The sequence below is a fragment of the Phyllobates terribilis genome, unplaced genomic scaffold (assembly GCF_046119375.1).
Source record: "Phyllobates terribilis strain yellow unplaced genomic scaffold, ASM4611937v1 Scaffold_4__5_contigs__length_816908805, whole genome shotgun sequence".
Taxonomy (NCBI): Eukaryota; Metazoa; Chordata; class Amphibia; order Anura; family Dendrobatidae; genus Phyllobates; species Phyllobates terribilis.
In genome coordinates, this window is record NW_027362764.1 from 119,332,057 (window position 1) to 119,355,589 (window position 23,533).

General features: G+C 38.6%; 1 protein-coding gene across 4 annotated transcripts in view; it reads right to left on the reverse strand.

The window, feature by feature from the left end:
- DPP6 (dipeptidyl peptidase like 6) overlaps window positions 1-23,533 on the reverse strand; it is a 2,068,973-nt gene that overhangs the window by 691,045 nt on the left and 1,354,395 nt on the right. For all 4 annotated transcript variants that reach the window (XM_073677704.1, XM_073677702.1, XM_073677705.1 and 1 more), the window contains one exon: window positions 17,806-17,904. In XM_073677704.1, the coding sequence (XP_073533805.1) occupies window positions 17,806-17,904 (99 nt within the window). The remainder of the gene's footprint in view (window positions 1-17,805; window positions 17,905-23,533) is intronic.

Genomic DNA, 23,533 nt, shown 5'->3' on the forward strand with positions numbered 1-23,533 from the left:
ACGCATGACGTGTGACTCATTGACGCATCTCCCCCACTGTGGAACGCACATTTGACTTTCTTATCGTGGAACACATAACCACTTCCGATTCAATTTTCATGCTCTTATGCCATTGTTTTTCTGGCAATACCTCCTTGATGCTTGGCCGACACTACACCAAGGTGTTGGTCACGTGCTCAGTAACTATGATGTATATATATAATACTTACCTGACAGACTACCCCTGATGAAGCTACACTGTGGTAGCGAAACGCGTGGGGCTTCTTCCATCAGGCACGTTATCTTTTCTGTGCATGTTCCTTTGATTTCATCTGGTTGCATTGATATATTGGCCCTTCACCTGCAGGTTATATTTTGTATTTTCTATCATTGTACAGCAGTTGCTAAAATCATTGCTTTATAGTGTTACCTATATTCCCTGCTAATTTATTTATTTATTGACTACATCTGTACTTTAGCCTCATTTACTTTACCTGTACCCGAGCCTATGCTTTATTTCTTATATACGTAACATGTTCAATCATGGAGATATTATTGCTTATATCTATTTGTGCCTGATGTTTGGGGATTTCTCTGGATTATTATACCCATCCCCTGTCTGTTATTCATTTATTTTTCATTATTTTTAATTGTCTTTTATTGCTTGTCAGTGTAATTTTTCTATTTAATAAATCATGCTTATTCATTAAATCTTGGGTGTGCACTTTGATTTGCTGTGCACCTTTCCTTCTTTTTCCTGTATCTCCATTGTTTCATAGCTTTTGTTGCACCCCCATTTCACATGGAGACACGGACGAAAGTGTTGGCACCCTTGAAATTGTTCCAGAAAATGAAGCATTTCTCCCAGAAAATTATTGCAATTACACATGTTTTATTATAGGGTGTGCAACAAAATATTAAGTTGAGGGTACCAACAATTTTGTCCAGCCCATTTTATGGGCCAATTTTTGCCATTTTTTTTGTGTTGGTCCAATACACTCAAAGGAAAAAAAAACAAAACCTCTGTAATTGCAATAATTTTCTGTAAGGGATATGTTACGGGTCCGGGTGGTGGAACCTCTGTGCTTTGGTGCAAGGAGGGACCAGAGGGGCGTGACTAAGTGCCTACTCGGCCTGACCCAGGTCACACGGCGGCTTAGTCGACTCCGTGAAGCAGGGAGGGACCGGGCAGGTGAGCCAGGTGCCACTCTGGGACCGACCTTGTGTGAGAGCAGGTGACTCTCACAGGTCAGATGACAGGAGCTGACCGGTACAGCGGATGAGCACGGCAAGAAGGCTGACAGGTGGTCCGGGTAGATCCGCAGGCAGGTACGGCAGATAGTCAGACAGGCGCTCTGGGTAGGCAAGCAGGCGGGTATGGCGGATGGCCAGACAGGTGCTCCGGATAGGCAGGCTGGCAGGCACGGCAGGTTACTGGCTGGTACTCCAGGTAGGCAGGCTGGCGGGCATGGCAGGTAACTGGCAGGTGCTCCAGGTAGGCAGGCTGGCGGACACAGCAGGTAACTGGCAGGTGCTCCAGGTAGGCAGGCTGGCGGTCATGGCAGGTAGCTGGCAAGTGCTCCAGGTGGGCATTCTGGCGGGCATGGCAGGTTACTGGCAGGTGCTCCAGGTAGGCAGGCTGGCGGGCATGGCAGGTAACTGTCAAGCTGGCGGGCAAAACTATTAGACAGACTGGCGGGCTGGACTGTAGACAGACTGGCGGGCTGGACTGTTAGACAGACTGGCGGGCAGGACTGACTGGCAGCGGGACCTGAGGGCCCGAAGCAAGTGTTAGCACAAGGAACAACAACCTTGCACAGACACCTCCATTTTGGAGGAGGTGCCTTAACTAAGAGAATTCCATTGGCCGGGGACTCTTTAAGACGGCGTGCGCTGCCCTTTCAAGAGGGAGGGAGCTCGCGCGCGCCCTAAGCTGCTTGCAGTGCGCTCCACAGCAGCAGGGGAGCAGGAAGACGCTGGACCAGGACCGTGGCGGTGAGGGGAACGGCATCTCTGCCCGGCAGGAGGCAGAAATGCGAATGCTACAGTACCCCCCCTTTACGCCCCCTCTTCTTTAGGCCCGCGATAAATTTTTTTAGAAGATGAGCGGCATGAATATTCTCTCTGGGTTCCCAAGACCTCTCCTCCGGGCCAAACCCCTTCCAATCCACAAGAAAGAAAGTCTTTCCTCTTACTCTCTTGGTGGCCAAAATGTTTTCTACGTCAAAGACATCCTCAGCGGACACTGGAACTGGAGCGGTACCTGGATCATCAGAGAAGGAATTAAGTACAACTGGTTTGAGGAGGGATACATGAAAGGAGTTGGGAATCCGTAAGGTGACCGGGAGTTTCAGCTTGTAAGCCATGGGATTGAATTGGTAAAGAACCTTGAACGGACTGATGAACCGCGGTGATGCAGGGATTGTCTCACAAACAGGCAATTCCTGCATGTGTTGCGGCTGCCTAACAGCCGCGAGGCATGCAGCCACAGAGACGCGAACATATTTTCCGAGCACTCCGAAGATACTCGGCTAGGACATGAGCATGCTCGGATAACCCCCTATCCGAGCACATTCACGCAACACTAATATCCATCTAAACAAGTTCTCCTTCATCCACTGTTTTTTCTTATCTTAGATTTTGTGCTTGGCCACATTCTAGAACGATGGCCAACAGAGAAGAGTAATATAGAACAATGATTGTTCTCTTGCTCTACAAATCTTTCCAGTAACAAAGCAGAAAGATTCGAAAACAAGAGCTTCGCTTTTCCAATGTCCAATAAACTGGATAATAAAAAACCCCACCAAAGATGCTTAAGAAAATACGTTTCATGTAAAAAGTCAACCATACAATAAGTCATTTCTGATTACACAATCTCTTTAAAATGAGAACATTAGAGTAATAGGTTGACTATCATTTCAGGTCATTAAATACCTACAAAACACTTAAGGACTAAACAAGGAGATCAAAGGCTACATGACATCATTACCTATCAAACAAACAGCTCATCCATTAAATTAGCGGAGATAGAAAATGAACTGTGCAATAAGGAAGCAGTAGGTAGGAAACATGTCTAAAAGACATATAAATCATCCGACGTGTACGGTACCAAAACTGACAAAGTAAGATGGATCATTGGAGATGTTACAATGCTTACACAATAGCAAACAACAGGCTGCGAAGAAAATCACCGTTCTAAGAAGAATTTGAGGGGGAAGCATAAACACGATCAATGTCACAATGACAGTGGATGCTATCACGCCGAATGAAAGAGAAAAGGTGGCGAAGATCTAATTAAATGCAGAGACGCTGCAAAAGATGAGATATTCCAATGCCAAAAGACCATTTATATGGAATGAGCTAATGAAATAATGAAAAAAAAATAGAAAAGCTATTGAGATAAAACCCATAAGCTCCAAGGGCTCAACCAGATATCAGAAAGATAACAAAAAAAAACCCTGAATTGATGCAAAAAAAAATTGAAAACACAGTGTACCATGACAGATGAATAGACAAGACAAAGCATTAGATATATGTATATATATATATTTATTTAGGAATTGAATTTGGCCAACACTTGATTATCTTTTCTTTTCATGCCAACAAAAGAAATAAAGCAGTAAAATAATAATAGTTAGCCAAGGAAACTGTGCTGAGCACTTGTAGCATTGTGCTAGGCAGGAATTAATATCCATATCAAACACAAGTGGGAAACTCAAAGCAATGGAAAAATAGCACAGTATGTACAAAAGGATTGGGTGTGATGAAAAGGGCAGAACAATTTCATTACCATAACGTTTGATTAAATACCTCATACAGGCGTTTACTCTTTATTACAGTGATTTAATGGTTAGGTTCACTTTACTGCTCAGTGGTAAATGATTGCTCCAATAGTAAAATTATAACCTCTCCTCGACACGAAATGTGACCGACAATTGGTTACTTGTCTGAAAGGGCAAGCATTTATTTTATGAAATCTTTTATTTTCCAACTTACCTAAATTGGACAACTACTTCTTTGTATTACTTTTACAAGACCATCTCTTTGAGAAGATCATCCCTTATCCAGATCAAATTTCCTTGGTTCCATAATATAATATGCATACTGGCAATTTTCTTTAAAAGGTATTTGTCAGCAGGTTTTGGCTATGTAATCTGAGAGCAGCATGATATAGGGGCTGAGACCATGATTCAAAGAGTGGAACAACGAGAGGAAGAGTATAATAGAAACACGTCACCACTTTTGCATTTTTCACCCACTCCTGGTTTTGGTTTACAAATACTGATGCAAAAATACTGATCAAATACTGAACGTGTGAATGTGGCCTAAGTAAGGAAACACTGATCTGGTAAAACCCAAGTTTCAATTTATTCACACATTTCCAGATGAATAATAGAGGAAGATCACAGTGTAGAATTCTAAGAAATGATTTGCCGTCATTTTTATTTAATGGGAAATGCAAGTATTTACTTACTGGTCTACTTTAAACTGAGAACTGATACCAACTCTTATATATTATATCATTGGTTATAGTAAGCTTCTAGCCATTTTAACAGTTAATTATACTTGTAGCCCATCAGAGGTTGGTACGTCAGATCATTATAAATAAAGAGGTCCTCTGGACACACTCAGAAGCACCATGAAAATGGGTTCTTGTGTTTACGTGCTACTCCGGTGGTTATCCCCCTACTCAGGGAGGAACAACTGACCCCTAATTTGAAACCCACACAACGGACTATAGAGGTTTGGAGTTCAGAACCTCCAGTCAAATTCTGCATCAATACGCCTATAGGAAGCTTTCTTTTAAAATTGGCTTTAATCTATTCATTAAAGGGGCACTCCGGGAAGATCAAAAAAAATTTGAACTGTTCCCGCACTCATACACTATAGAGATGAGGAGATGAGATGCTCAGTGCACGTTAATTATCTTTATAAACCTTGTAATTCAGTGTGACAGGATCGGCTCCCTCACTGCTCCCACCCCCTACTGGGTCATTACATCATACACCAGTGTTCAGTTCCCCCCTGCAGGGAACAGCTAGTTTCTTGATAATAGCAGGGTGCGTGGCCTGCGGCAGGCTGTTCCTAGGCTGAGTGATGTAATGACCCAGACAGGTGGGGGGGGGCAGTGAGGAGCAGCTTCTTTCACATGGAATTACAAGGGTTATAAAGATAATTAAAGTGCACTGGGTATCTCATCGTTACAGTGTACGAGTGCAGGAACAGTACAAAAATATTTTATCTCCCCGGAGTACCCCTTTAATGTGGTAACCTAGAATTAAGAGCTGTTCAATGGAACCCTGACTACAGGGGACTACAGGCAAAAGAGCATAATTTACTTACACACATATATTAATTAAAGGGTTATTCCCACAATCATAATATATTTCACAAAGCACAGTAAATACAAACTTAGGCCAAGTTCTCAAGTCATAGATTTGTTGAAGATTTGAGGTGCAAATTCTGCAGCAATTTACAGTACAGAATAAGCTAATGGGTTTTTCAACATCACAGTCACATGTTGAGGAAAAAAAGTTGCACAAAAGTGAAAGCATGCGGATTTCAAATCTGCAGCATGCTCATCATGTTAAGGATTTTATTGCAGTTTTCACCCATTCAATGCTCGGTAAATAAAGCAGAGAGAAATCTGTGGCCAAATTCAAAACAAAATGTGTTTCTTATGGATTTCGCTACAAATTCATTGATTTAGTCGCGGATTTGTAGCTAAATCTGCATTGGTGATTTTCTGCAATGCATTGTTATTATACAGACTATACACAACATAACATTTCTTTCTTGTACAACCACAATTCCAAAAAGGTTGAGACACTGTAATATTTAGATAAAATAAAAATGCAATGACTTGGAAATCTCTTATAACCATATTTTATTAACAACAAGACATAGAACACAGATCAAAAATTGAAAGTTAGAGATTTTTTCTATTTCATTTCTTAAAAAAAACTCATTTAGAAATTGATGCCAGCAGCACATTCCAAAAACGTTGAGACAGAGTTAACAAATAGCTGGAAAAGTAAAGGGTACTAATGAAATACAGCTGAAGGGATAATTTTAAACTAAGTCACGTGAATGTGTATAAAAAAAGCCTTTTAGAGAGGCAGAGTCTCTCAGAAGCAAAGATGGTCAGAGGTGCAGTCCACTAATGGCAGTTAAAGCTGTTTCATGCATAGAAGAAAACATATAAACACAATCCAGAAATGCTGCCATCTTCTCTGGGCCAAACTTTGACACCATCCAGCATGATATCAGTGCTCAGTTCAAAAGCCTTCATCTCTGATGGTATGGGGTTGCATTAGTGCCTATGGCATGGACAGTTTAGACATCTTGAAAGGTCAATGCTGATCATGATATAGACATTGTAGAACATGTGCTTCCATCCAGAAAACATCTATTTCAGGAAAGACCTTGCATATTTCAGCAAGACATTGTTAAACCACATACAGTATCTATAACAAGAGAATAACTTCGCAGAAGAGTTGAGGTGATAAACTGGTTGCCTGCAGTCCAGTCCATTCACCAATAGAAAACATTTAGTGCATTATAAAACAAAAATAGCTGGTGGTTGTAATAGTACATGTAAATAAAATAGGGTACTTAGCACTATTTTGATCAAAAAAGTGTCAAAGCCATCCTGCCGTGACAAGGTGTACCTAATCGGGACAGTACATAACTCTCATAGTTCACCTCACTATGTGTCAGCAGACCTCAAAATAGATAAGGGCTGAGCAGGATGGGTGGCTGCACAGTCCTTCTCTGCCCTTATCTGTTTGAATGTCTGCTGACACATAGTGAGGTGAAATACAATAGTTAGGTACTGTCCCAATTGGGTACACCTTGTGGTGGTGGGATGGCTTTATGTTTTTTTTATCAAAATAGTGTTAACTAAGCACCCTATTTAATTTACATGCACTATAACTATTCACTTACTTATTACAAGGCATTTGTTCATTTTGTTTTTATCTTGGCTTCTGTCCATGAACTAAAAAATCCAACAAAGAAGGAACCCAGGGATGTTGAGGAACTAAAATTCTGCATCAGACAAGAATGGGACAACATTCCTCTACTAAAATTCCAGCAATTGGTCTCCTCACTTTCAAGACATTTATAGACTGTATTACAAAGAAGAGGAATGTTATGCAATTGTAGACATGGCCTTGTCTCAAATATTTCAAATGTGTTGCTGCTATCAAATTCTAAATGAGTTGTTTTTTTTGTTCAAATGAAATAAAAAAATATTTAACTTTCAACTTTTAATGTGTTCTGTTGTGAATATAATATGGCTACAAAAGACATCCAATTCATTGCATTCTTGTATTTTTTCACATTTTACACAGTGTCCCAGCTTTTATTTCAGTTAAAGTTGTATCTTTGTGTATTTTTTTCATCTCTATCTGCCCCGCTGTGCATTCAGCTTCAAAGACCTAAATGGATGTTCTTAATCTTACATTGCTAAAGCTATATTTCCCAGAAGCACCTTGCTTCTTCTCAGTGCTTCCGACCCCTTTATATCTCTCCTGTGTGTTCCTGACCAGCCCAAACTCTCTGAGTTATCATCAAGCTAAATGTCACATTATGCTTTGGTACACTTTCTCCCCCTGTATAGTACGCTGACTGACTGATTTTAGCTTCTGCCATCTACATCAGTATATTTGTGTGTTTTTACATAATTGTTACCTAGTTTTTCTCACTGATCAATTCCCCTGTACTCCTCCATAACAGAGTCTGTAATTACTAGGCAGTGCAAAGCTGAGCTGTGTTTGTTGCCTGCTGCTTCTGTAAAGTGGGTTCTGTAAAACTGCAAATGCTCCTCTGTTGATGTCTAAGTACTGTATATGATTATCTGCTGCCACATGCATCATCAGAGCAGCATTCATAATTTCACATCACTAATCTATCAGCAGCAGGCAACAGACACAGCTTAACTCTGCACTGACTAGTAATTACAAGATCCATTTTGGAGGGGCACAGGAGAATTGAATTCTGAGAGAAACCAGCTAGCAATGATGTAAAATCACATAGGCAGCTATAGTGATGTAGATGGTAAAACAAAAAATCAGTTAGGCATGGTACAGTACAGAAACAAACAGGGTACTGGAGCATTGAGTGTATTATATAGTTGACTACACTCTATGTCAGTGCTGCAGGCACAGCAGAGATTTCCTGGCAGGAAGCCAGGTGAGCGACTGCACTGCACATGATCATCCAGAAGCATTAGAACTACAGCAGGACTGTTCCAATGGCAATTGGAGGGTAAATAAAGCCTGAAGGGACATCTTTCGGAGGGTAATATGTGCATAACTGAACAGTTTTGCACATATTGGCACTAATTAATAAATATATTTGTGTATTTTTATAAGACCATAGTGTCATGATGGTGTTTGAACTATGGGCACTAACCAGATCCCTAGAACTAGATGCACTATGGGCACTAACCAGATACCAAGAACTAGGGACGCCCTAGTCTTTCCCTGTCCCCCAGATTATTCCTGAAGGTGGAGACGCCGGGTTCACGTGCCTTGCAATGCTTCTATGTCAACCCTTATCTGTCCCCTCCCCCACCCATGGTAGTGGGAAGCTGAAGTGTATAGGAATAGACTTTCTAGACAAACAAGGGAGCCGGGCAGGGATAAATGAAATTACCAACCATACAAAATTCACACACTGAACAACAGAATGGGACACAGGAGAGTTAAAGAAAGGCAAAACCAAATAGTAGAGGATGAGGATCTGCATGCAAACAAAACTTCAAGCAACAATCTCCTGACAAATCTCCAAAACGCCAACTCTAACCACAAACTACAACTCCAGAACCATGAAGTAAGAACTGACACTGGCAATCGCTAAGTGCCAGAGGTGAGAATATATAGCAGAGGGTAGTGGCCAACACTGAACAGCTAAGTCAATCCTGATAGTAAAGCTACAGGAGTTTCAACTGAGCAGAATAACCCTTGCATTGCTAGCAAGGAAAAAACCTGCACTTTTTAGTAAGATGGTGAAGTACTTCTAACCAGTGCAGGAGTTCGTGAAACCAGACACGGTGGTCTTCTGACCCTTCTCTGTCTCTGTATCCCCATGAAACAAATTGTGATTTTTGGAATAACACTCTAATGAGATGGAATAAATCCCATAATTTCTATGGATATGTACCAGCCTCTGAACATATACAGTGTTCAGCATAAATGAGCACACCCTCTTTAAAAAGCAAGATTTTAATCAATAGCTCACTGAATACTAAAACAATTTCCAAAATGCTGATAAAACTTAGTTTCATAGAACATGTTTTAACCCATAACATAGAAATTAGGTTAATAATGCAACTTTCATTACAAAATCTTCAGTTTTAATCAAATTTAATCTCGTATTTTGTATGACCTCCATGATTTTTAAGGACAGCACCAAGTTTTCTAGGCATGGAATGAATGAGTTGGCGACATATTGCAACGTCTACTTTTTTTCATCACTCTCCATCCAGCATCCAGGCTCTAAAAGAAGTTATTCTTGAAGGATGGAAAAGGATAGATTTTGCAATATGTCGCCAAATTTTTCTATCCATGCCTAGAAGACTTAGTGGGGTCCTTAAAAATCATGGAGGTCATACAAAATACTATATGTAGTAGTTATTTATGTGGGGTATATTATATTTGGCATCAACTAATTTCAGACAAACTAAAGCTTTTGTAATTAATTCTATATTATTAACAATGAATTCATGTTATGAGTTAAAAAATGTTCAATGAAATTCAGTCTTGTCACCAGTTTTGGAAATTGTTCTTGTACTCATTGAGATATTGATTAAAGAGGGTGTATTAATTTATGCTCAATAATGCTAAAAAATAATGAGAGGCCTAAGCTTCAAATTACTAGACTATGGTAGAAATACCATATTGGAATTAGTTACATGTTTAACCATAAGGTCTTCAGATATTTTATGTTCATTATTTAACACAATGCACAATATTTGGTTTACAACTCCATGGAGTAGGAATACTATCTGTAACAGCTCTAAAATAAATAAAAAAATGAACACCTGAATGTCAAAGCTAAAATAAATAATAAAAAAAGTATATTATGTATGCTCTATTAATTGAATCTACTGTAAGTGTTTTGTTGTCTTCATTCCTTTTAAAATACTCTGATCAAATTACCAGTAGCGTTTTAATAAGCCAAAAAGGGAAAGGAAGAAGAGCACTTGTTTTGCCGTAGCAGCTGTTTATTATTTTTAACTATACAAGTTGGCACAATAGAAAATAGAAAATCAACAACGGTAAAAATATGTAACGCTTCAAATAAAGAGTTCAGAACGTTATCATGAAACAATTAACCCCCATCTGTTTAATTTCTCTGATTAGAAATATATATATTTGTGCTATAGGAGGTTACTTGTTATACCTCCTTATGTAATGGCAGTCAATCATGTGGCAGCATCTGTGCATAAAAACTTACATGTACGGCCAAGTGGTTGGGCTGCTGCTCAGACAAAATTCCAGAATGGAGAAGAAATTTGATCTGAGTGACTTTGAAAGTTGGTACCAGGCAAAGTGGCGTGAACATGGGCATAGGTAAAGAGGGTGCAGTAGTAGAAGTCATATCCCAGTGACATTTCTTTCTAATGAGGCTCATAAACCCTCTGCAACAAATAAAGATATCAATATATGGGTATATACACTGCTCAAAACAATAAAGGGAACACTCAAATAACACATCCTAGATCTGAATGAATGAAATATTCTCATTGAATACTTTGCTCTGTACAAAGTTGAATGTGCTGACAACAAAATCACACAAAAATCATCAATGGAAATCAAATTTATTAACCAATGGAGGCCTGGATTTGGAGTCAACCGCAAAATTCAAGTGGAAAAACACACTACAGGCTGATCCAACTTTGATGTAATGTCCTTAAAACAAGTCAAAATGAGGCTCAGTATTGTGTGTGGCCTCCACGTGCCTGTATGACCTCCCTACAACGCCTGGGCATGCTCCTGATGAGGTTGCGGATGGTCTCCTGTGGGATCTCCTCCCAGACCTGGACTAAAGCATCGTGGTGCAACGTGACATTGGTGGATGGAGAGAGACATGATGTCCCAGATGTGCTCAATCGGATTCAGGTCTGGGGAACGGATGGGCCAGTCCATAGCTTCAATGCCTTCATCTTGCAGGAACTGCTGACACACTCCAGCCACATGAGGTTTGGCATTGTCCTGCATTAAGAGGAACCCAGGGCCAACCGGACCAGCATATGGTCTCACAAGGGGTCTGAGGTTCTCATCTCGGTACCTAATGGCAGTCAGGCTACCTCTGGCGAGCACATGGAGGGCTGTGCGACCCTCCAAAGAAATACTGGTGCATCTCACAAAATTAGAATATTATCAAAAAGTTAATATATTTCAGTTCTTCAATACAAAAAGTGAAACTCATAAATTATATAGAGTCATTACAAACAGTGTGATCTATTTCAATTGTTTATTTCTGTTAATGTTGATGATTATGTATTACAGCCAATGAAAACACAAAAGTCATTATCTCAGTAAATTAAAATAATTAACAAAAAACACCTGTAAAGGCTTTCTAAGCGTTTAAAAAGTCTCTTAGTCTGTTTCAGTAGGCTCCACAATCATGGGGAAGACTGCTGACTTGACAGATGTCCAGAAGGCAGTCATTGACACAATCCACAAGGTCCTGGAGTTCCAATTTTAATTTGAAAATCAAGGTCCCAGAGTCTGGAGGAAGAGTGGAGAGGCACACAATCCAAGCTGCTTAATGTCTAGTGTGAAGTTTCCACAATTAGTGATGGTTTGGGGAGCCATGTCATCTGCTGGTATAGGTCCACTGTGTTTTATCAAGACCAAAGTCAGTGCAGCCGTCTACCAGGAAATTTTAGAGCACTTCATGCTTCCCTCTGCTGACAAGCTCTTTGGAGAAGGAAATTTCATTCTCCAGCAGGACTTGGCACTTGTCCACAAAGTACCAATACCTTGTTTAAAAACAATAGTATCACTGTGCTTGATTGACCAGCAAAGTCACCTGACCTTTACCACATAGAGAATCTATAGGTTATTGCCAAGAGGAAGACGAGAGACACCAGACCCAACAAGGCAGATGAGCTGAATGCTGCTATCAAAGCAACCTGGGCTTCCATAACACCTCAGCAGTGCCACAGGCTGATCGCTTCCATGCCACGCCACATTGATGTAGTAATTGATGCAAAAAGAGCCCCGACCAAGTATTGAGTGCATTTACTGAACAAACATTTCAGTAGGCCAACATTTCGGATTTTAAAAACATTTTTCAAGCTGTTATAAAGTATTCTAATTTACTGAGATAATGCCTTTTGTGTTTTCATTGGCTGTAAGCCATAATCATCAGCATTAACAGAAATAAACACTTGAAATAGATCACTCTGTTTGTAATGACTCTATATAATATATGAGTTTCACTTTTTGTATTGAAGAACTGAAATAAATTAACTTTTTGAGGATATTCTAATTTAGTGAGATGCACCTGTATATAGGCTTGCGCTGGTGCCAGAGTGTGAGAGCAAAAAAGGGAAAGACAGATACTGGATGAAGGGAAGTAAAGATATCAGTATTATAAATTGCACATGGTTGGTAGTAACCCAGGTACACACTTGTGTTTAGGGACCTATAGCTTTAAAGGTGTATTCCCATCTTCTAGATCTTATCCCAATATGTAGTAGGTGTAATAATAATAATATTAGCAAATACCTCCAATTAGAAATGTAGTATAGTTTATCTCATTCACTATGTCTCTTTCCTCATGTGCAGGCATTGCAGGACCTTAGGTATCCATGGATACGACCACTGATATAGTGTCAGTTAGCTAGCTAGTTGCTAGTGGTCATAACCATGGATACCTAAGGTCCTGCAATGCCTGCACATGAGGAAAGAGACATAGCGAATCAGAGAAAAACTATACTACATTTCTAATTGGAGGTATTTGCTAATATTACACTTATTATTACATATGGGGATAAGATCTTAGAGATGGGAATACCCCTTTAAGTTTATTCTCTGGGCTTCAGAATCTTTGGAAACTACTGATATCATGGGATTTTTAATGCACGATAGTCTTTATGGTTTGCAAAAAATGATTGAAAAGGATGGACAAATATTACATTCTCTCATACCCTAACTCTCTGACTCTTCTACCGCACTCCACCATATATTCAATCCATAATATAACACAAACTCAACCATCTATTTCTACAATGCCACAATCACCTCATCTCTTGGCTCAGTCTCCGCTCTTGTTCATAGCTAAACGTGACAAATCGATTGGCAAACCTGGCCCACCAACCTGATAAAAATGCTGAGGCAAGCTTCTGGTGTTGCATAGCGGTGCTGTAAGAAAATCTAACCATATATCAAAAAACAGTTATTTTTTTAACATTTTCTATTACCTACAGTATGCTACACATGAGTATTTTACTACTCTGGTATCTTATTTGTTACATAGCCCAAAACAGCTATTTAATACTTTTAAATCCTTACTCCCTCTCAGATCCCTCATCTTGGTCTGAGGACTTTGCCTCCTATTTCAAAAGTAAGATTGTCTTCTCAGAACATCATATTTCATCCATGATCAAATACAAACTGAAGGGCCTACAACATTCAAAAACCCTTCTGCCCCTCATTAGCATCTGATCTTTTCCAATCCCCTGACCTACTGCCCTCCACCCAATACCTTATGGATTGTAAGCCCAAACGGGGAAGGTCTTCTGTCATTCTGTACCAGTATATCACTGTTAATTCAAGTTGATCATACTTGCTTTGCATTTTATTTTATATAGGTAAACCCTATGTTAAATCACATGTCAGATGTCAGTGTATGGACCAGACTCAAGAGCTGAGCCCCCGCCTCTGTTACTCAGCCAGAATCATTCTGTAATGGCAGCGACTGGATATAGCTCTGATCACTGCTGCTTTTTTCTGTTTAAATGCCACAGTCAAACTGTTGATCGCAGGTTCAAGTGCCCTAAAAGGACTAAAAAAAAAGGAAAAAACGAAACTATTTTTTTTTAAATATATAAACGAAAAAAACATATAAAAATTGTAATAAAATATGAAAATAAAAAAACTTTTTTTGCTATTATCTAAATTAAAAATAAAAAAAAAAATACAAATTTGGGATCACCGTAATCATACTAACCTGGAAATTCAAGTTGCACAATGAATACCGTAATAAAAAAAGCTAAAAAAAAAACAATGGAGGAATTATGATTCACCATTTCACTTAGAAGTTCTTTTCCATTTTCCATAGCATTGTATTGTTAAATGAATAATGTCATTAAAAACTACAACTCCTCCAGGAAAAATTCAAGCTCTAATATAGCTATGTTGAAGGAAAAATAAAAACGTTATGGCTCTTGGAATAAGAAAAAATTAAAGCACAAAAATGAAAACTGGCCGTGACAGGAAGGGGTTTAAAAAGGTCTGCCTTTTCCAGAAACAGTGCTACCTACACACCATTAACAATATCCCAAACCAGAACTACCTTCTCTGGCTAGATAAATTGTGGTATAGATTATGGTCTTTTATCAATAATATGCGATTATATTCAGTTTTTTTCTTCAATTCTCGGTCGTGTGTAAGTCACTACCTAGCCAAATTGAAACCTAACAGTAAACGAAATTATACTTATGGCTACATTGGAAGAATATAAAAATGTAAGGAAAATAAATATGTGAGTGTCTTCTTTAAATTGCTTCAATTTAAAATGACCATTTCTGAGTTTGCATAGTTTTTTTATCATCTGGATTTATGTAACATCACCAAAAGTCAAAAACATAATAAAAAGAAAAGAAAAAGTTAAATGAATAGATAGAAATGAAATACCGGTGAGTGATATTTTTTTTAAAAAAGTGCCTAAGTGCCATGTAATTTAAGTGCCATGTGATTTAAGTGTTTGTAGTAGCCACACCTTTTCCTTGCTGGTTGGAAAACTACAAGTTCCATAAACTCTAAGAGAAGACAGCTGAGCACAGTGGGGGCTGCATTTTAAATGCTGGGCTGCAGATGAGTGCATAGTTAAACATAATATCATAGTTTAACACAAGGGCATAGTTTGGTGTTTTCCATACTAGTTTTCCATTGCTTTCTGCTTTTATCTGTACTGTTTATCCCCATTTAATATATGCTCTATGAACAATGCTATCAGGTGTGCATCTTGTTAGATGTATGCAGGCATTGAACAGCCGTTTGAAGGTGAATAAATCTGCGCTCGATGTCGGCATGTTACATGCTTGGAAACCCAGGTAATTGATCTAAATATGCAGCTAGCAACATTTAGGAGCATTGCAAACCTGGAGAGGAGTTTAGAGTTCACTGAGCATGCTCTGGCTGGGGCCAGTGATATGGAGGAGGGTGGAAGAGGGGAAGATCAGGACCCAGACATAGGTAGCTGGGTAACAGTTAGTAGGGGTATGGGGAAAAATGCCAGGGAGCCTAGTCCTGATCTGGCACAACCTAGTAAATATGCCTTTTTGGCTGATATTAGAAATGCAAGCCCAGGACTGGGATCACTACTGTAGAATGATGCTCTTAGCAACCAGGAAAATGACTGCCATAGGAAGTAGAGAAATAGGAGTCAAACAGATGTTGGTGGTAGGGGACTCTATATGGAGAACTGTGCCAACTTCTCTGTTGGCTACATGCTATACGGTTGGGACAGGCTGCACCTCAATGGGAAGGGTGCAGCTGTGCTGGGGGAAAAAATGGTCAGAGGGATAGAGGAGCTTTTAAACTAGGATCTGGTAGGAGGGAGGGTAGTTGTGAAAATAAGGGGATAGATAGATAGAGTGAGACAATAGGGGTTAATGAAGATTTAGAGGGGGCTGAGACATGCAAGAAAAGCAGGGAGGTGAGTAGGAGTAATAAATGTGCTAATAGTATTAAATGTCTGCTGACAAATGCAAGAAGTCTTGCATACAAAATGAATGGACTGGAGACTCTTAAGTCAGCCACATATTACGATGTGATGGGCATTACGGAAACCTGGCTGGATAAAAGCCATGAATGGATGACAAAAATAGAGGGTTACTCTACATTCATAAAGGACAGGAAAGACAAAAAAGTTTGGGTGGGGGTGTATTTTTGTTAAATCCAACTTAAGACCTGTGGTCAATGATGACATTGAGGGGAGCTGTGACAATGTAGAGTTAGTATTGGTATATGTACATGGGGATGGAAAAAATGGCAATCTGCTAATTGGAATTTGCTATAAGCCTGCTAATATAGCTGGACAGGTAGAGGATGAAATGCTGAAACAAATTAAAAAGGAAGCAAATAATAATAGGGTTCTTATTATGGGGGATATTAACTATCCAGACACTCAGTGAGACATAGAATCTTCTAGTTGTGCTGAAAGCCGCAAGTTCTTATGTCCAGTTCAAGACAGTTACCCCTCTCAGTTGGTAGATGAACCAACCAGGGGAGGTAATCTGCTGGATCTGGTTCTGTCAAATAAACTAGATACAATTTCAGATCTATCAGTCTGGGAGCATTTGGGCAGCAGAGACCATAATATGGTAAGTTTCAATGTAATATTCAATAAAAATATTTCAAAGGGGAAATGCAAAAAAACATGGAACTTTAGGAAAGCTGATTTCAACAAATTAAGGGAAGAGGTTAATCGTGTAGACTGGGGATACTGAAGATAAATCAATAGTGTTTAAGGATATACTACTAGAATCCTGTAGAAAAATTATATCCTTTAGTATTAAAATGTCGAGAAATATAAATAAACCATTATGGATAAATAAGACAGTACAAAGTATAATAAGACAAAATCAAAGACCATTCAACTGACCATTTTTGAAGGCAGAGAATACAGAAATAGCATTTCAGAAGTATAAAGATCTCAATAAAAAAATGTAAAAAAGAAATCAAGTTAGCTACTGAAATGCAAATCGGCATCAAAATAAAAATTAATCAAAAAAATTGTAATCAATACATCAATGCCAAAAAGTAAATAAAAGATGGTATCGACCCCTTAAAAGACGATAATAACAAGATAATCATAGAGGACAAAAAAAAGGCTGAGATATTAAGCAGGAAGAAATAAAGCAATTGCCACTTGTGCTCACACCATTGTTTTTCTTATGAAATTCTCAATAAGTTTGATGTGTCACATTACCCTCTTCCCATTGAAAAAAGTAAAGTGTGATCCAAAAAGGCAGGCTTCAAAATGGCCACCATGGTCACCACCCATCTGGAAAAGTTTTCCCCCTCCCATATACTAATGTGCCACAAACAGGAAGCTGATATCACCAACCATTCCCATTTAATTTAGGTGTATCCATATAAAGGGCCCACCTTGTATATCTCTTCTTAAAATTTGTTTTACATCATTCCTCTGTATAGGAAAGAGCAGAAGACTACACTTTCCTGTACAGTAAAAAATAAAGTGCTCCAACACATTTTGACCTAATATATGCCAAAAGGAAACCGAACACTATTTTAGTCGTCCCTGGGTGAATGGATGCCCAAGCTTCCTTTCATATCCCATTGCATTTATTGTATTTTTTTACATTTTTAGTACTTAACTTTTCTCTATTTTTTTTTCCATTACTACAGAAGGTAAACAGGTTAACGTGAAAAGACAAAGGAAAAAAAATTAAACTTGGAGTATATCAAATAATATGCACTGCATCATCCAGAAAAGTTCATCAATCTTAATGCATGGGGTTATTAGCCAAGGATATAATAAAGCTGCTTTCATTATCTACTTGGAAAAACTAATAGAAAGATTGATAGACAAAGTTCCGCAGCATGGCATCAGACTTACCATTTATCCATTTAGCCTCTGTATCATGGATTGCAAACTCTCCACTGACCAAATCTTGTAGCGATACCTTCGCTTTGAGTGAGAGGCTATTATCTTCCACTGGAAAAAAAAAAGAAGCCAAATACCCATAGGTTATTTTTCATCCTCCGTCTCGGCCAACAAATTACAATTAGTTATACAAAAAACATACGCACAGCCAGGCTTGTCATTTTATTTTCAGAGCAATAATGAAGTTTTGATGGAACAGGGAGAAACATACTGTTCTGAAGAGGTTTCCATTCCCTCTACTGCTAATGCTGCCTTCTCTTTATGTGCCTCCGGAGAAGAGTAAACCAGGGCATGAGCTACTGATGTTAATAGGTAGCTGGCAGCCAATAAGGATATAAGGCTTAGTTAATTCATTCTTAACACTGCATTCCCTGAGACCCTCACAACCTTCCATATTTTTCCTGAAAACTGCAAAAGACTTTTTAGCTTCTTTTATGATACGGTACCTTAAAGGGGATTTATGTAATTAGTCATGAATGGAAACAGGTGGAAAAAGCTCTATGCCATCAAGTTAATTCTGCAAGTGAAATACACCATTACCTATATTTTCTTTCCTGTCCCTGATAGAACAATACACTATAGCAAACCATCTACAAAAAAAAAGTGAAAAGACATCAAAGGCCACTTTCTTATTGTGCTCTAATCTGAGCACCGAGCTAAGATTTCCATCTAAATCCCCCCCAAAAAATTCCCGCTCTTTTGTCCCACTCAAAATGATGGAATAAAAAGTTATTGTCTTTTTATAGTGAATGGCCCAATTGGGGCTCCTTTGGGAGCACTGGAATAATCCAATTTTTCAGATTTTTAGATGAAGCGCCAGAATTGGACCATCTCCTGTGATGCTCCACTTCAGGAGCAGCTGATGGCTGGTATTTTTAGGCTGGGAATTACTAAATAATCAAGGACTTTCCCAGCCTGATATAAGCTCACAGCTGTCTGCTTTACCTTTGATGGTTACCAACAATGGGTGGGCTCCCACATAATTTTTTTAACTTATTTATTGGGTTAAAATATGTACAGTATATACACATGCAAGGCACAAATTATCTCACGGATATCTATCTATCTATCTATCTATCTATCATCTTTGCACATTTTTAACACATAACAATCTGTAATTTATATTTTGTATTCTAATCCAGTACGTGTCACACGGATGGTACTTACGTACACACGGATGGCCAACAGAAAACCACACGGATAGTAATAACGGACAGTCTCACCAGTATGATTTTTAAGCGGACGTGTGAAGGGCCTAAGAATGTGAACCAGGTCTAAAGAGGTTGTCTCACAAAGACAGAATATTTTCAACTGTAAGAATATTTGTCTGGTTTGCCATTCTCTGAGAGTTTGCAGTTATTTATGATGCCATGGGAAGACATTTCTGCCGAATTACATGGCAGCCAATTCAATAAATTACCATCTGAGAAATGTATGGACGGAGCTGGGTCCATTCTTAAGGAGTGGCTCTCTGTTCTGATTCATAATGGGGGATTCGGACTGTCAACCCCTTCTATGATGCCTCTGTCTCCTAATAGGACATATGGACAGGGATTGTCATCATTAGGCAATCCCTTTAACTCATTAAGTACTAGCAAATTTTGTTTTTATCCTCACTTAGTTCTAAGAGACATAATTTTTTTTTTATTTTTTCATCAACATAGCCATAACAGAGCTTGTTTTTCGTGGGCAAGTTGTTGCTTCGGAATGGCTACATAAATTTTTTTATGAATTTTTCAGAAAAATTGGAAAAAAAAATCCAAGTGCAGTTAATGGCAAAAAAAAAGCAATTACATTTTTTTTTTAGATTTATTATTACACCAGTCATTGTGCAGTAAAAATGACCTGGTAACATGATTCTTCAGGCCATTACACCGATATCAAATATATATTTTTTATATTTTGGTGGTTAAAAAAATGATTCAGAACTTTGTAAAAGTATTGTTTTTTTTGCAACCTGAGACTTTTTATTCTTCAATCAGTAGATCTGCTTGAGGTCTTTTAGCTTACGCATCGAGCTGCTGTTTTATTGGTGCCATTGTGGGGTACATATACCGATTTGATACGTTTTTATTGAATTTTTTTAGGAAGCACACAGAATGAAAATAAAAGCTATTCTGGGATTTAGTTTTAATTTTTGCTTTAGCAATAACCTTATGGGAAAAATATTAGTTTGGCAAATAAGTACAGCAATTAGGCACACAGGAAAACCAAGTATGTTGTGTTTTTTTCTTATACATTTCATTATTTATGTTTGGGGAGAAGGGATATATATTATATTTATGGATAAATGCTCTCTTTTTCTTTTTTTTTCTTCGATCTTTATTTGGTTGCCTTATGGGACTTGCTTGATCACCTATGTAATACAATGAAATATTGTAGTATTGAGCTGTATTGTAAAATTGACATTCGCCTATGAAGCTCAGCCAAGGCTGGGCTTCAAATGAATTCTACCATGGCAGACATGTCAGCCGTAAATAGACCTCCAACTGCCATGATAACTCATTGGCACCTTGCCATTGGGTCTTGTAGGGGAAACAGAGCAGACAGAATCCATGTTCAAATCTTTTAAATGCCACTATCATGAGTACCAGTGGCATTTAAACAATAAAACTATTTTTATTGGGCTTAGCTCTGATTGCATCAGTTACTCTTAGATGCCGGCTGTGAAACACAGCTGACACCTGCACTATAAGTAAACTCAAATGCACTCCATGTAGTGATGGCTACGTTTTCCATGTATGTACAGAAGATGTTGCCAAAAAGTTAAGAAGTTAAGTTAAGAACAAGGAATCCCTTGTAGATTCCTTCAAAAATTGTCTCAAACTGGAACCTCCTTTTTCACAACCCAAAATGCCATAGCAGTTTTATCCAATATGTTCAGAGAGTTTAATATGTATTAGAAACTGATAAGCAGTCAACCAGCCCCCATCTTACATGTCAATGGTGATGTGACAACATGGGACGTTGTCTCCTGTGTCAAACCAAACTAGAAATGTAGGTACCAAGACTTGGGAACAACGCAAATATCTTGAGCTTGAGGTGCCTGTTTTAAACACGTCTTCATTTATTTATTTCAACTAGAAAATCCCTTTAAAATGGATGAAGCATATATTCAAAGACTTTACTCGAAAGAAGGAGGCAGCTCAGAGCCTTACATTTCTAGCTAACATATTAAGATTCTTTCTTGATTATTTTCATAATTGACTTGCTCATGATTGGGATAGTAAGACCAGATTGCCGAGGACAGTAGGAACAATAAAAATTAGTGTGATTCTGTGCAAAACATTCTTTACTGTCATCCCTGAAGAAGCGTGGATAAATAGGATACAAAGAGAGGTCCGAGTGGTGGCGTGAACTGATTAATCAAGGGGGCACTAAAGAACATGAGCGCAATCAGACCATAAGCATATATATTTTAATATAAGTGTTTTCGGCACTAATAAGCAGAGTATAACTAATATCATATGAAGGGATTATTAAACCCAGAAACAGACTGGCGCTGGTTACTGCCTGAAGTGTTAGAGAAAGCAGGCTCACCCCGCTATGTTTCACAATCTGTTTTCTCTAAAAACAACAAAATTGTTTAATTCAGTATATTAAGTAAAATTGCCTCTTAAAATTCAGAATTCATTAACTCATGGAGTAATACTGACATTTAACCAATTAGATGCTATTGTCAATAGTGACCACCTGGGTGGTTCTGTAGGTTCATTGACATCTCCCTTCCTCGGGTGCTGATCCGTTGCCATTCCCAGCCTTTAGCTCTGCTGTGGGTAAGAGCCAATTAGGCCATGACTACTTTAAACTGATATAAATAATGCTTTTGAATGAAACATATTAATTCCAAGGAATTAACGGTCCAAACAAGTGAATGCAGACTTCCAAGTTTAAAACTAAACAAAAACTTTATTCCCTTACAGAATAAATTATTTTGGAAAAATAGACAGAATTAGCATTGCAGTATCTATGAACTATAAAAATACTGTAATAAAAAAAACTGTAATAAAAATATATCTGTGTACCATGTTAGTCTGAAAAAAATATTATTCTTATTTTTTTGCAATTAAAGGGGTTGTCTACTACTAGGACGATAAATTCTCAAACTGAATGTTAGCTCTCATGAAAATAAAAACATTTATACTCACCTCCCATGCCGGCGCCATACCAGCACTGTCTGCCCTCGTGTTTCCGGGGCTCTAGTATGGTTGTTATTAGACGTGAGCCCTGCACCCAATCAGCGCTGACATAATTATCCCCGCCTTCAGACATATATGTAATCAAGAGGAAGACAGTGCTGCGACTGGCATCTCACTTCTTGTTAATATGTCCGAAGGTGGTGACAGTGATGCCAGAGCTGATTGGGCACAGGACTCGCGTCTAATAACAACTTCACATGAGTCCTGGGAAGGCGAGTGCCGATACTAGTGAAACGGTGCCAGCACGGGAGGTGGGCATAAGTGGTTGTATTTTAACAGGGACAAACATTCAGATCGAGAAGGGTTTGTCCTAGTAGTGGACAACCCCTCTAACCCACACTGTGAAACTTAAAAAGAGGACAGAAATTCCAATTTTTGATAATCCTGCCTCTTAAAACAACAAAATAAAATACAAACTTGGTTTTGCCATAAAAATGGAACTAAAAAAAGTAATGGCAAAATTGTTAATCCAATCGCACCCCCCCCCCCCTCAAAAAAAAAAAACCTACAAAAATACATGTATCCTAAAATGATGGCAATATAGGGTATGTGCAAACGTACACAAGTATTTGGTGCAAAAATTTCTGGACCATGTCTGCATTGGTTGGCAGGAACAATGCAGCGTTAAATATGCTCATGTTTGCCACGTTTTTGATTGATTTTTACATACATTTTTGTTGTACATTTTTCCCCACTTATTAGTATGGGTGAAATCTGCAGCAAAAACGCTGAAAGAATTTTCATGATACAAATTTAAATTTGCTCAAAGCTGCAAATCAAAAATACGCAACACGTTTATGAGACTTTAGGAATCTCATTCACTTTGCTGGTATCAAGAAACACTTCAGGTTTTGGGACAAAACTGTGCAGAAAAAAATGAGACAAAAAAAACTTATGACAAAAAGGTAACGTGTGTACACAGCCATGAGCAACTCATTCCTCAGAAAACAACTCTTCATGTCGATGGGAAAATAAAAAAGGTTCTACTGTAGCTCAAGAAATGTAACTATAGAAATGATTTAAACCTGTTACTTTTCTATATGCATTTTCCATTTATATATCTCCTATATCTCATGTGTATTATACAGTATGTATTAGCATAATGTCATATCCATTATAAATGTGTAAATTTGCAAAGAGCTTATAAAGACAAGCAACTTTGCAATTTACCTGTTATTAAGGATTATCTCCATACTTAAAGAGGTTTCCACTACTTTTACATTGATGACCTATCCCTAGAATAGGTCATCAATGTCTGAGACTAAGCACCCCGCTGATCAGCTGTTATCAGTGCCGGCCGATAGTACTCACTTGCCGAGCTGCTCCGCCTACTTGTAGTGGCCGGGTTTGGTACTGCACATCCGCCTCCTATTCAAATCAATAGGAGGCGGATGTGCAGTACCCTGCGGCGGTCACTACAAATAGACGTAGCAGCTGGGCAAGTCAGTACTATTTGCCGGCAGCCGCTGCCATCGATGACA